At 54.9% G+C, this 13,840-nt stretch overlaps 1 protein-coding gene across 15 annotated transcripts in view; it reads right to left on the bottom strand.

Moving 5' to 3' along the window:
• Positions 1-1,191: 1,191 nt before the first annotated feature.
• Positions 1,192-13,840, bottom strand: part of Srcin1 (SRC kinase signaling inhibitor 1) — a 64,567-nt gene continuing 51,918 nt past the window's right edge. For 3 of the 15 annotated variants that reach the window (XM_041664011.1, XM_041664012.1, XM_041664014.1), the window contains 2 exons: positions 9,918-10,064; positions 1,192-4,548 (listed from right to left, as the gene is read on the bottom strand). In XM_041664011.1, coding sequence (XP_041519945.1) covers positions 4,414-4,548; positions 9,918-10,064 — 282 coding nt within the window. In that variant the 3' untranslated portion in view covers positions 1,192-4,413. The other 12 variants (XM_041664006.1, XM_041664008.1, XM_041664005.1 and 9 more) reach the window with 10 other exon arrangements.

Below are 13,840 nucleotides of genomic sequence, written 5' to 3'. Positions count from 1 at the left end.
CAGGGCAATAGGGAAGTCATTTGGGGTGAGGGAGTGCCCGGCACAATCTCTGACAAGCAGGTGATGGCTCTATTAGCTCTCCATTTTAAATTGCCGGTGGAAGGAGAGGGGGATGGGGGAGGTTGTTTGGCCTCTTGTTTTCCAGGAATGTGAAGGGGAATCACAATGGGACCTGCTGACATCCTAAGACAGGGACAGCCTCAACATAGAATGAGGTCTGGCTGCGTTGGCGTCTGAGGTCTTCTGGGGGCACCGGCAAGAGGTGACTCATGAAGCAGTGTTTCCCTAAACACTGCTGGCCTGTTAGTGGGCCTTAGAGGAGAATGACGCTAATGGCTCCCAAAGCGGCTGCAGGTTTGTAGCCTCAGGACCCTGCCACCTCATGGGATGGAGGTAACTGGGCTGATAGAAAAGATCTGGTAACTCTGGGCCTTGGCAAGCAGAATATGGGGACACCTCTAAGACAGACCATGCAGGAACCGTGGCAAGACCTTCGGATTCTAATACCTGAAAACCCTGAGCAGGGCATTTTGCCCATTCTCTGAGCACTGTGGGTAGCAGGTACATTTCATTGCATCTTGGGTGTTTCAGGTGTGGGTTCCTGTTAGTGCCAGAGTCTGTCCACCTCCAAGCGCTGCTGTTGGGGCTAGTGGAGCAGAATTCCAATTGTGAGTTTACAGATCGCGAGTTCTGGACTTGGGAAGGATGCCCGGTATTTCTGTGCTGGCTCTGCCACTGACAGGTGCTGTCACTTCACTGGTGGCCGTGAGGACTAGATGGGGCCTCTCCTGTGTCAGCAGGTGAGTAGGGTTAGCAGGGTGTGATGTCTCCCAGCACACAGAAGGCAAGAAATAGAGATCTCTGAGTTCAAGGTTATCCTGGTCTGCAGAACCGGTTCCAGGAGTTAGGACTACATAGAGAAATCCTACCTTGAAAGTCCAAATAAACAAATAAAGAACTAGTGGGTTCCCTCTTCCATATCCCAGGGGTATCAGGAATCATGTGTCCTAGGTAGTGCCAGCCCTATGACTCCTGTCCTGTTCGTCCTTTCTCTGTGCCATGGCTGATGCAGGGGAATGCTGGTTTCAGGGGTCCCCACCCCTCTGCTAGTCACCCCAATTCTTTCCAGGCCCCTGAAGATGAAGAAGAGAAATAACGAGGCAGAAGCCCAGAGGAAGAAGATCCAGGAGAGAAAAAAAGAAACAAGTTTTATTAAAGCCCCAACACTCGGCTAGAAAAACCAGAAGGGAAGGGAAGAAAGCAGGGAGGCAGGGGAGAAAGAAGGACATTAAAAAAGAGACAGAAAACACAGCAACCCTTTCCATTTAGAAATTGCCAAGTTACACTGACAGGTCACAGAATGTCCACAGAAGCCATCACTGCTACACCGACACAGGCCCTACGGGGTGGATGGGGTGGGTGTGGAGCCAGGCAGGCCTTGGGGACCCCACTTGGGATCCCACTAAAGCCTTGGCCCTGAGGCCCCTGGGGAAACAGTATATTGTGGAAGGGGCCAGAGAGAACCCCCCATGCGGGTAACACAGCACAGTGGGAAGGGGTGAGGGAACCGGGTACAGGGTCCCCCAATGTGGCAGTAATACAGCACAGCGGGCAGGGGTGAGGGGACCGGGTACAGGGTCCCCCAATGTGGCAGTTTCTCTTGTCAAGCACACACTGAAGGACAGAGCGGTGAGGCGCATGCAGCTGAGGGGGGCATTGACGTGCTGTGGGCTTTGAGAAGGTGCGGGGAGGGAGGCCTCGGGAGGGGAGCCTGGCGAGTGGTGCAGGATGATGGAGCACACACGTGCACACGCACACTGACACACACAGAGGCCCTCTCACACGCCTGCCTGCACCGGAACACAGCCACACCCACAGCTCATGTTATCTCTGTCCATCCGTATACAGTCCTCACGTGAATAGCCAGGCATGTCCGTCACACATTACGCCTTCCTCCCAAGGTTCCTGCCACACAGTCATGCTGATGCCCAGGCAGGCTGTGCTCACATACATGTACACAGCTTCACACATACAATATAAGATTTTGCCTATGTACACACAATCCACGCATGTGCACAGGCAGAAGTTATGTAGGCTTGTGCCAATGTGCACACACACAGGCCGCACACAATCCCATACAAATGCCTCCCAGCACACACATGCGCGGGAACCAAAGCGAAGAACTATGTAAATCCCGCGGGCCCTGCCTGAGAGCCCGGGCAGCCCTGTATGGATGGTCACTTGTCCCAGCTCCCCCTCCCTCCACAAAGGACACTCAACTCAGGACAATGACGGAGGGGTGCACACTCAGGTCACAGGGCTGGGGGGGTGTGGGGGCAAGCAAAGAGCAGCAAGCAAAGAGAAATGGAGTGGAGGGGCCCCTTCCCCTCCCCTCCCAAGCCAGGGGTCTCTGTACAGCCAAATCAAACCAAACTGCTTCACGGACTACAGAAGCCAGGCCACACGCCTGTCCCCAGCTCCCTCCCCTGCCAGACAGCAGCCAGGGAGAGCGCTCTGTGGTTTTCTTTTTTTTTCTTTTTTAAATATTTATATAGATTTATATTACGTATATTATATATATATAATATGTAAATATATTTTTAAAACAATATAAAATGTTAAGACACTTCACTTAAATGTAAAGAGTTGCTTGCAATTAAAAGTAATTGCATCATTGTGAGGTCCCTTTTTTTCCCCCCTATTTTCTAGGGTTTTTTTTTTGTTTGTTTTCTTTTTTGTGTTTTTTTTTTATTTTATTTTTGTCTTTTTTTCTGGGAGGGATTTTTTTTCTTCTTCTTTTGTTATTTTTCAAAAAGGCTTGCTTGCCTTGGTACAAAAAGGATCAAAGCTAGAAAACAAGGTGAACCAACAAAACAAAAGCAGAAATTAAAAAAGAAGAAAAGAAACAGAACCCAGTTTTCCCTCCCTCCCCAAACGCAACAGCTGCCACTGGCCTCCCCTGCCAGGCTCCAGGGTCTTGGGGCTCCATCCCTTCAACAGTTCCTACCTGTGCTTACCAGGTGATGAGTCTCAAGACCACACCTCTGTGCTTACTCTACCTTGTGCTCCGAAGGGAGCCCCCTCCAGCCTTCTTTCTTGCTCTGGCCCTTCTGTGCCTGCTGGGGACCAGGCCAGGACCAACCAGCCTCTCCCTTTGCCTCCAGGGCCCACCCAAAAGCCAGTCTGCCCTACAAGGTATCCATAGACTGGAATACTAGCTGGTGGCTCTGCCTTGGGGACCCTCAAACACCTCACAGTGGTCACCAGATCCCCATAGGCAAATCACATCTCACCCCTTCCCTGAAAACCCTCAAATCATAAAGGCTGGCTGAAGGTCATGTTGCCCCCAGCTAAGGGTCAACTTTACTGCACCCACCCCCCCTTCTCCCTGTTTCCCTCACAACCAGACCCTACCCACCCTCCAAACATGTCTAGGCCCTTCCACCTTGCCCACCCCCCACCCATAAAATAAGTTAATGGCATTTAAAGTGCTAAATTAGGAAACTAAAAGTTACCAAGTGCCCTGCTCAGGGTTGCCCTCTCCCAAGGCAGAGCCCCAGGGGCAGACCGAACGCAGGAGCAACCAACCAGAACGGGGGGAGGCACCCACCAGAACAGGGGGCTCCCACCAGAACAGGAGGCTCCCACCAGAATGGGGGGGGGGGGGCGCCTCTGTCCTTAACTAGCACCAGCCAGACACTGAGCAACAGTGAGCCAGCTCTTCCCCTTGCACCAAGTGTCCCCTCCCCCAGCCTTGGCCTCTTCTCTGGCAATCCCATCCAGCAGGCCTGCCTACAGGCCCACCCTGGTTCAAGAGGAAGCCGCAGGCCAGCAGTAGAGGCGTGTTTCTTCGAAGGCTGGACAGGCAGTGGGGCATCTCCCAGGCCAGGGTCTGTCTCCCTGGTCCGTCGTCCAGTCTGATGCTGGGTCTGTCCATGTCCATTAGTTCCTCCAGGAAGGAACCCAGTAACGAACAGGAGGGGGGTCTCCACTGCAACAAGTCTCCGTGGCTCAGAGTTGGTTCCGAGTGTTCTTGGGAAGTTAGGGGAGGTGGGGACGTTGGATGGACTTGGGAGGAAGAGGGTGAAAGAGCAGAGGGAGAGAAGATGACAGGAAGTAGGCCGAGGGGGCCCCCCTCCCCGTTAGGGAACAGGAAGTAAAGAAAAATCGGTGTGTTTGGTTTTTAGTTTTCTCTTTTGCTCTTTAAAAAGAAAAAAAGAAAAAAGATCATTAAAAGAGAATCACTTAAAAAACCAAACACACCGAGAGGGGATGAGAGAGCTGAGGGCCACGGCCCCAAAACCCTTCAGGGGTGAGAGTTGGGAGGGTGGAGTGGGCATGAAAGGAAGTGGGGGACAATGGCAGGAGGGAGGGAGGGAGGGAGGGGCAGGCCAGGTGGTGGTGTGAGGGCTTCTAGAAGGAGATGGAAGAATTCCTTGCCCCAAAGGAAGTCAATACAGGGATGGAGGTTCTGGAACCAGAGGGCTTTTCTGAGACTGGGCTCGAGGTCTCATTCGACCCGCTCATTTCTTTAGATGGTTTAGTGGCCTGGAACAAAAACAGGGGTCAGGGATCAGAGAGAGCGAAGGAGAGCCTCCATGCTGGCTCCTGGCTGAAGTGTTGAAAAATGGAAAAATCCCACAAGTCCAGGAGAAAATGAACTGCGAAAGTGAGAAACGAGAGGGGACATCTGGAGAGTGGTCCTCTGAACTGGGGGACAGGGTGGGGAAGTGTCTGGGGGGCAGAAAGAAGGGTGAGGGAGGCATGGGGTTGGGTCAAAGGCCCAGAAACCAGAGTAGGGGTGGCTTCAGTCCATGGTTACTGAGAGGAAAGACAGAAGACAGAGGAGATGCCAGAGAAACCCAGGCAGAGGGGACAAGGGACGGGAGGGTGGGGAAGGGAGGGAAAAGAAGTAAAAGGTTAGCAGCGACAGGGGTGCATCTGAAGCCAGCAGATGGGGGTCAGTAGCTCAGCCCAGCTCAGGTGCCACCTCCGGCCTGGGTGGGAGGCCCCTGGTGTAAGCAGGGGTGAGCTAGCCCCACCTGGAAACTCCGAGGAGGCATCCTGCCCCTCCCCTGCCAGCCCAGAATCCCTACTGTAGCCCTCCCTGTCCACGGGCCCCAGCTCTGAGTGGTCCTAACAGTAGCTGGAGACCAGGCTATGCTCCCAGGCTCACTCAGTCGGAAGGCCCTACCTGCACGTGCACACACACACACACCCTCCTTGCTTCTGTGTTGATCTTGTCCTTTGGAGTCATGGTCTCTCAAGTAGGGTTTAAGAGCCACCTGCATCATCTCCAAAGGACAATCCATGGCATGTGTCGCAAATGCATTTCCTAGGGCCCTTTCCTTCCAGAATCATATCTACTTTGGGGTGGGAATGTGCATTTTGAGCTGAGTGAGGGTGTCACAGACCGGACTGCTGGAACCCTGTGACTGAATCCAATGACTCACCTGGAATTTAGCTACCAGGCCTTGGGGAAAAAAAAAAAAAAGGCAGGTGCTAGTAGCTGTACACGCCTTTAATCCCAGAACTCAGGAGGCAGAGCAGGCAGATCTCTGTAAATTTGAGCTAGCCTGGGCTACAGAGCTAGTTCCAGGACAGTCAAGGCTACGCAAAGAAACCAAGTCTCGAGGGGAAAAAAAAGCAAAAAACAACAAAACAAGGCTAAGGTTAGAACTTAGCAAATTCCAACCCAGTCTGGGCTACATAGTAAGACCATCACAACAAACCAAACCGGCGACAAAAGCCACTATAAAGAAAGAATGAAGAGGATCGTGTGGCACACTCCAGTGACCTGCCTGAGGCTCCGGGGATCAACGCTGGGCCTGTCCTCCCCACCCAGCTGCTAGGAAGGCTCTCCCAAGTACCCTGGGGTGGAATGCTACCATCTTCAGTAAGCCCTGCCTATGCAGAGGAAGGCAGGAGGTCGCCACATTGCTGGCAACTGTGTTCTCGGCAGGCGTACAAGTGGCTCACCAGTGACTCATACAGGCTTTACCAAAGTGTCAGCTGGTAGCCAAGGCTTCCCTTCCCTTTTGGGAGAATCAAAGCAAGCTGTGGATTCAGCAGTGGATCCTCTCTGTGGCCCTTACCATCAGGCAGGGTCCTACCCCACGGCATTCTTTGTCCATTGCTGCGGGCCAGGTGTGACCGGGCCCTCCTGGGCCTTGGAACAAACTCAAAACAGGCACCTAAGGGCTCTCTGCCAATTGCCTTGGGCTGGGATCTGTCCCGCCCCCACTTCTGCCTTCCTGTTGCCCACTTAAAGTTATAACTCGGAGCTGGAGAGGCAGCTCAGTGGCTAAGAGTACTTCTGCTCCTGCGGAGGACCTGAGGGCAGGGAACTCAGCGCCCCCTGTAACTCTAGCCTGAGGGGTTCTAACGCCCTTTTCTGGCATCTATGAGTTTCTGCACACAAGTGGCTCCCAAGTGCGTACCAACTGACTCAGGCTCACACACGTGCACATAATAAAAAATTAAGCCAGGTGGCCGTGGTGCACACCTTTAATCCCAACACTTGGGAAGCAGAGGCTCTCTAGACCAGGCTGGCCTCGAACTCACAGCGATCCACCTGCCTCTGCCTCCCGAGGGCTGGGGTTAAAGGTGTGCGCTACCACTGCCGGGCTGCATTCACACATTTATGGGGATGTCTCCCCAGGACCTCCTCATGGAGACCATCTGGGATTTCACGTTTGGTGGAGTTCTCAAGAGCCAGCTTCCATCTGGGGATACACTGGCTGAACTCCATCCGAGATCCACCAAAGCAAAGCTTGGCAACTCTATGCTGCTCAGAGTCACCCTGTCTCTGAGGGTTTCCATCACATCCATGGCACCTGCCAATGGTCTCCTGTGAGCTGGGTTTATTTTTAAGATTTATTATTTCTATTTTACGTGTATGTATGTTTTGCCTGTATGTATGGTTGTGTACCCTATCTGTTCCTGGTGCCCATGGAGTTCAGCAGAGGGCACCAGATCCCCTGCAACTGGAGCTACAGATTGTCATAAGCCACTATGTGGGCGCTGGGAATTGAACCTGGGTCCTCAGTGAGAGTAGCGATTGCTCCTAACCACTGAGTCATCTCTCCAGCCCCTCACTACACCCACGGGTCTAGATTTTGTTAAAAGAAGCAGAACCTCTGTGAGGAGACAGAAGCCTAAGAGAGATTCAGCTTTCCTCTGAGAGAAGTGGGACACTTCTGGACCCGGGGTCCATGGCAGCGCCCTCCCCTGCTAAACCACACTGCACCAGATTCTCAGGCTACTCTAGGACACCTGTCCCTCCAGGCTCTGATTCAGAGTCCCCTACGGGGCTGGATCAAGCTGGAGCCGCCCGTCCTGCTGGCCTCCTTAGCTAGGTCATCCTGGTGCTGCCCAGGGACTAAAGGAGCTGCCTCCTCTCTCCCCCTAGGGTGCTCACAGCTCCGGTTAGTACTAGTCCCTGGTCTTTGTTCCCTCAGCTCTCTGGTGGTGTCTTCATGTGAGCCACTAAAAGAGACAGAGTAAATGGCTGGCCTACAGGAAGTGTCCACGGCTTCGCATCTATTCCAAGCCCTGGATTCCTCAGCTCCGGGAATCCAGTTCCTACCCCACCCACTTTAGGTCCTATGCACAGCACGCAAGGGCTCTTCTGGCCACCTCGGTGCCTCTGTCATGCCTGTTGCCATGCATGGCCCTCTGGGAATTTCCCCTCTGCCTCGGTGTCCCTGGTCCCCACCACTTCGATTCTCTTCATCTCATCAACATGGGAGCTCTGAGGTCAGGCTTAGTGCCACAGGCCTGTCATCCCATCTACTCAGGATGCTGAGGCAGAATCCACAGCTCAGGGTCTGCCTGGGATACTGAGTGAGACCTTGTCTTAGTGATCCAGGCGGCCGGAGCATGTGCACAGCATGCTGGAGCAGAGCCTATCGGAGGACTAGCAGTGAGGACAGGGCAGCAGTGAAGGGATTCAGTCTGGGTTTGAGGACACCGACTTTAAACAGCATTGTGTGTAAGCTATCATCAAATATGCACTCTAGAAAGTCCTCACAGGTCTTAAAGAACCGATGAGAGGAGACAGTCGCAGACGACCTTAGAAGATGATGAATTAGGCAGAGACATGGTCTGGCTTGGTTTTCTAATTTTTCTTTTCCTACAGTACTGGGGGCTCAAACCTGTGGTCTCCCCGCCAGTAGGTGGGCAATCCTCTGCTAAGCCAAACCTCCCATATCTGATTCTTTACTGCTGCATTTAAAAATCTTCCTAAGGAACATCTATTGCTTTGCCAGAAAGCAATGTTTTGAAAGGGCAGACCAGGGCACTACATGAGTGACAGGAACAGCTGGCAAAAGGGCAGCAGGGTGGGACAGAGGCCCATGCTTGGGTGGGGAGGGGCAGGAAGGGACCAGTGGCGTCCAGCAGCTGTGGGGTTTGGGAGCTGGGCGGTGGCTCTGAGGGGACAACTGGGGAAGACACGGGTTGGAGAGATGTGTCACTAGACAGTGGAGGAGCTGGAGACACAGACGGAGAAGGGGTGGAGGGGAGGCGCCCACCGCAGTGGCCCAGGCAGGCAAAGTAAAGCAGGGACAGAAAGGAGCCAGGGATAGGACAGTGACCTGGCTGTGACATCTGTCACCTCATTGGCCATCGGGGCTGATTTAGCTGATCTGTCTGGCTAGGTGGGTGTCCCTCCTTCCTCACAGCTCCATATTTCTCCCTCCCAAGCCTGCACCGTTGGTCCAAGAGGACAACCTTCTCCAGCAGCTTTTCCTCCATAGAAGAGCATCCTTGGGCCAAGGGCATTGAAGCAGATGTACTCTCCAGCTCAAACCTTCCAACAAGCTTTCAAGGTTCACAAAGGAACCAGGGAGGGCTGACGGGAGAGCTGGGGTGGCAAATACCAACCCAGGTAGAGTCTACAGTGGCACAGATAAGGGGGATGTCTAGACAGCCACATAACCTGGGGTAGTGAGAGAGAGAAAGCCTTCGTGGCCCTTGGCGGCCTTGCCCCACCCTATGGAGAGGTCTAGGGAAGCCTGTCTTCCTAGGAGATAAGGACTTGTGTACCAGGGTTATCTGGGGCTATGGTGGGTGGGCTTTAAGGTAGCTAGGTCAGTCTTGGTTCTAACGCTATTTGCTGTGCAGGTCTTTATGCTGCTATAGGCTGAACCTCACAGCCAGCCTTGGCCATCTCTAACCTTCTACTTCTGAGCCTAGGGTCTCCATCTGCACAGAATGAGGCCCTCCTGCGGCCTCACCCTGGCCTGGCACCCAAGAAGCATGCAGGAGAGATTCTAAACTGAGCACGTGCCCCGAAGGGCTCTCTAGAGCTACATCCAGGGCCTCCTCCTCTTTCCGACCAGGCGGACCACACAAGCAGGCTCCAGGGTCACAAGCACCAAGGGCAAAGTCTGTCAACTCCAAACCTACAAAGGGAACCCCAAGGGGTTGTTGCACCTGCAGGATTCCTACCACACCTCATCCGCCCTTCCAAAGGTCAGCTGAGCCCACCAACCTGTGACTCAAACGCGGGTGCAAAAGCAGCTTCCTTCTGAGCTGAGGGCGGAATGAAAGGTGCTGAGCAAGAGAGAGCCATGTACACGGGCAAAGATGGGCAGGAGGGTAAGATGGCTGCCACACGGGCTGGCTTTAGAAGTGACCCAGCCACTGAGGAAGGGAGTGAAATCTGCACAGGGCAGGCACTGCACAGGCAGGGAGCGAGGCTCCTCTGTCCTTGGGCAGGAAACAGGCTGTGAACTCAGAGACTCACGTCTATACCAGATCCAAAGCACCAGGGCTGCAAGGAGGAACAAGATGGAGGGCATCGACAGGGAGGGACCCACAGTAACTGAAACCATCACTGGAACAGGAGCACACAGCAGAGGCTTGGTGTATGACCCCCCCAGGGGCCTGGGTGTCCCGGATCCCACCCTCACCTGCTGCTGGGCCTGGATCCTCATGTACTCCGCCCTTTGCTTGCTGTGCTTGCCTTTGTCGGGGCTGCCTGCTGGGCCCTGGGTTGCCTTCAGCCGAGAGGCTCCTGGAGTCACAACCTTCATGGGTGGCACGGTGCCACCACCACTCTGTGGAAAGAGAGAGAGGGCTGAGGTGGGACCGTTCTGCATGGAACCCTAAGCACTGGGTGAAGGTTCTGGGGTTAGGACCTCCTCAGGGAGGCCCTTGGATGCCTGGAGACCCCTCGCTGACTCCCCATAAGCACCCAAGACTTAAGCCCCTCTGAGCCCAGGTTCAAGGCCTCCCTGGAGGAGATGATCAGGCTAGTCAGAGCTCATATGTGACTTTCCCGAGTGTCCCAGAGGAAGCCACTTTTACAGGGAGGGCCCCAGTACCACTCAACTCCCAGCCAACACCTTCCTGGTCCCAGGAGACAGTTGGAATTGGGGGTCTCTAATAAGAGAGCATCCCCAGGTCCGCACCACCCCTAGAGCAGAAGGCAAGAGGTGAGATTTCACCCCATAGATGGGCACATCTGGCCCCATGACCCTCCCCCATATAACAGCCCTTCCCAGAGAGACTCTGGGGACCCAGAGGCGCATGATCAGTGAAGTGACAGCGACAGAAAGAGTCAGAGACAGGAGGGGGAGGAAGGGGTGGAGAAGAGGAGAAAGCTTTATTCCCTGGTTCACAGAGAGCAGGCAGGGCCAGAGCCCTCCTGATTCATGCCCAAACAGCAGAGCTGAGTCCTGGGTGAGCCGGCTTCCCGGCCGCCCCTGGCTCTGCCCATAGGCCCTGGCCTGGAAACAGGGCTCCCAGAGGGAGGTAGGCTGAAACAAAGACAGTGGAGGTGATAGAGGCGGGCTGAGCTTCTGTGGCTCCACTCTCTCCACTCCGCAGGCCCAGAGACTGGAGCAGGAAGGCAGCAGGAAAGAAGGGGAGGCAGCCACCTGAGGGGATGAGGGTGGGGACTGGGGGATGCTTGGACACGTCATAGTGGTGTTGGCGCCCATCTCGCTCAGGGTGGCTTCTAGCTCCTGGAGCGTCTCCTCCAGACTGTCCATACGCAGTGGGGTAGCATCCTGTACTGGGTGGCCTGAGCCGACGGCCTGTTGTCCCCTACTGCAAGCTTGACTGTCACATTCAGAGTTTTGAGGGGTCTCCTCTGAGTGGGTCTCAGCAGGCTGAGTCTCATCTAGCGATGGTCCCCAAGGACAGAGAACTCCGGCTTCTGCATTGTCTGGGCTCCGTAGAATTGTCGGTTCCTTTCTGGACAGTGAGCTGCTCCAGAGTACCTCAGCAGCTAGTCCCAGCAAGGCCTGTGGGCCATGGCAAGCCTTTCTGCTGCTGACCAAGGTCCGGGGTCTTGGTGTGGGGACTGTCCTGGGGCCCAGTTCCTCTAAGCTGCTCTCTGGCAGAGAGGGAGAGCCGGAAGTGCATTCTGTCAAGATGATCTGAGGGATACAGAGAACCCTGGGACCTGAGGCAGCCTGGGGGGGGACAGGAGACGAGAAGGATTGTGATCCCTGCAGACTGAATTTTGAGCTGGGGTGCGCTCACTTCCTTCCTCTCCCAGATGGGGAAACTGAGTCGGGGAAAGATCTGATCATGTCACCCAATAAACTGAGCCTTGAGTGCAGGTGTCTTTCTATCCCGCATAGCCCGTGGACTCCTGCTTCCTGGTGTCAATGCCAGCTGCAGAAGCATGGGGGTGTGTGCCTTTCCCATCACCCCAGTAAACTTGGGAGCAAATCTCAGGCTTCGTCCCACACGCGATGGGATAGTGACATGGGTGTGCAGCAAATTAAATGAGTCCATGAGGACATCCTACTAGTGCCTGGCATCATTTGAGCAAATACAAGCTACTGGCTAAATTGACCCAAACAACCGAGACTTTCCTCAGCATGAGCAGAGAGTGGACGCTGGCCTCCACCTCAAGGTTCGGGCCATCTTCCTTATCTTGGGCTCTGCACTCACACCCATGAGGCCCATCCCCAGGGGAGGAGCTTGGCCATGGCCAGTTCCTTGGTCTCAGACACCGGGCAATGCTTCAGTTAGGCACCTGTTTCTGCGTGAGCTCCTTGGCTATGGTTCTGGACTAGACCCAGGGGCCTGAGGGACCCTGTGAACCTGAGTGAATTCTGCCCTAACTCTAAGTACCAGCCCATGTCAGGCACTATGGCCTATGTCTTCATCTTCAATGCTTTCTGTAACCCATGAAATGACTGTCACTCTCCCTGTCCCCGCTTCACAGGTCAGGAGCACTACGACTCACGCCTTGTCCAATCCTCGGCAAGTTAATGGTAGAGCCAGGATTTGAACTCAGATAGCCTAGGTTCAAGTTCAGTGTTCTTTTCACTAAACACGCTGTGAGGAGACCCCTCCTACCCCTCCCAAGACAACCCACCCAGCCCTGCCACTGCTTACCTGAAAATAGGGTGCACACAGGGAAGGCAGAGAGGGCCCCCCCGTTCATCAGGCTCCTCTGCCTGACGACGCCTCAGGATGCAGACAGACAGGCAGCCAGGGAAGGGGGCTTGCCTGCTGGGTCCCCTCATGACTGAGTCCCAGAACCAGAAGGGGACAGAGCTGGGTGCTGAGGATAAAACCAGTCAGGAAGTGGCCATCTCACACTGCTCACTCCCTGAGGACTCAAGGGACAGACTCCAGACAGCACTGTCCACCTTCTGATGCCTGTCTGCACCCCTGACAGAAAGTCAAAGGCCACCAGGCCTCAAGTCAAGCCCCAATGCTGGTGGCAGCCATCATGAACCCCATTGTGGGCTGGGAAAAATCACACAAGGAAGGGAAGGGTGTGGGCGCAGGAAGTTGAGGACAGAGGTCCTCTTACCCCAACTTGACTGGGCAGAGGGAGACCTCCCCAGACCTTTCTCCACCCTCCTACTGGAGCACAGTCCCTGGGGTGAAGACAGCAGCCCCACCCCCACAATCCCAAGAGGAAATAAGGTGCAGTGGGAAAGCAGCGAGGGCGGAAGTTTAGAAGGAGAACTGGAAGAGAAAACCAGCAGCCAAGGAAGGCCATGGGCTTCTCTCATCCTAAGTCCCCTGACCAAGGCGGCAAGAATGGCCATGGGGCAGGGAGAGGCTTAGGGAAGCCATCCCCCTCTCCATTCTGTCCTGACCCTCCCCGCCCCCGCTCCCACCCCAGTGCAAGGCATAGATTTCAGTGGGAGAAGCACGTGCCTTCCCTGGCATGGGCAGCAGAGCAGGGCATAAAGAAGGGACCAGGCGAGGTATCAGGACAAGGTCAGATCGAGTTGGACTCTAAGTCACTTCCTGAACAAGATCCAAATTCCAATCTTGGTCTCGGGACAACTCACAGGCTTTGGACCCAGCCTTAACTCAGGCTGTAAATGGGAACAAGGCATCTGAGAGCCAGAGAGAATCAGGTCTGCACAGACTTCAAGGGTCACACAGGACACCTAGGCTGCAGTATCCCAGGGAGACCCCCCTGGGAAGCCTCGGGGAGGGACAAGTTGTGCGGTTGCGCGCTGCCCTTGGCGTGTGCGGGAGCGTGAGTCCACGGGCGTGAAGCTGGGGCAGTGGCAGAGAGGCTGGTGTGCATGGCGTGTTAGCGGGTTAGCGTGAGAGGTGCGGGAAAAGGAAGCTGTGGAGGAACAGGCAGAGAGAGCCGTGAGAGGTGCAGGGAGGCCTGAGAGGCCTGTTACCTTCCATGGGGAGCTCAGAGCTGAGCCCCCAGGGGACCCCAGGTCCTGGGGGGACAGCAAGGTGGGGATCGGCTGGCGACGGGGCGTAGGGGGAAGGGAAGATACTGAACTTCTTTCAAAGACCTGGGGAGCAGAAGGCAGGGGCAGGTTTGGAGGATGGAACCCCAGTGAGGACCCAGGCGCTGGCTAAGTACCTAGGCACCTATGGAGGGTGG

This window comes from Microtus oregoni, unplaced genomic scaffold (genome assembly GCF_018167655.1).
Source record: "Microtus oregoni isolate MIOR12 unplaced genomic scaffold, Mior012 000015F_ref0000493, whole genome shotgun sequence".
NCBI classification, from domain to species: domain Eukaryota; kingdom Metazoa; phylum Chordata; class Mammalia; order Rodentia; family Cricetidae; genus Microtus; species Microtus oregoni.
This window is presented reverse-complemented; position numbering and strand designations above follow the sequence as displayed.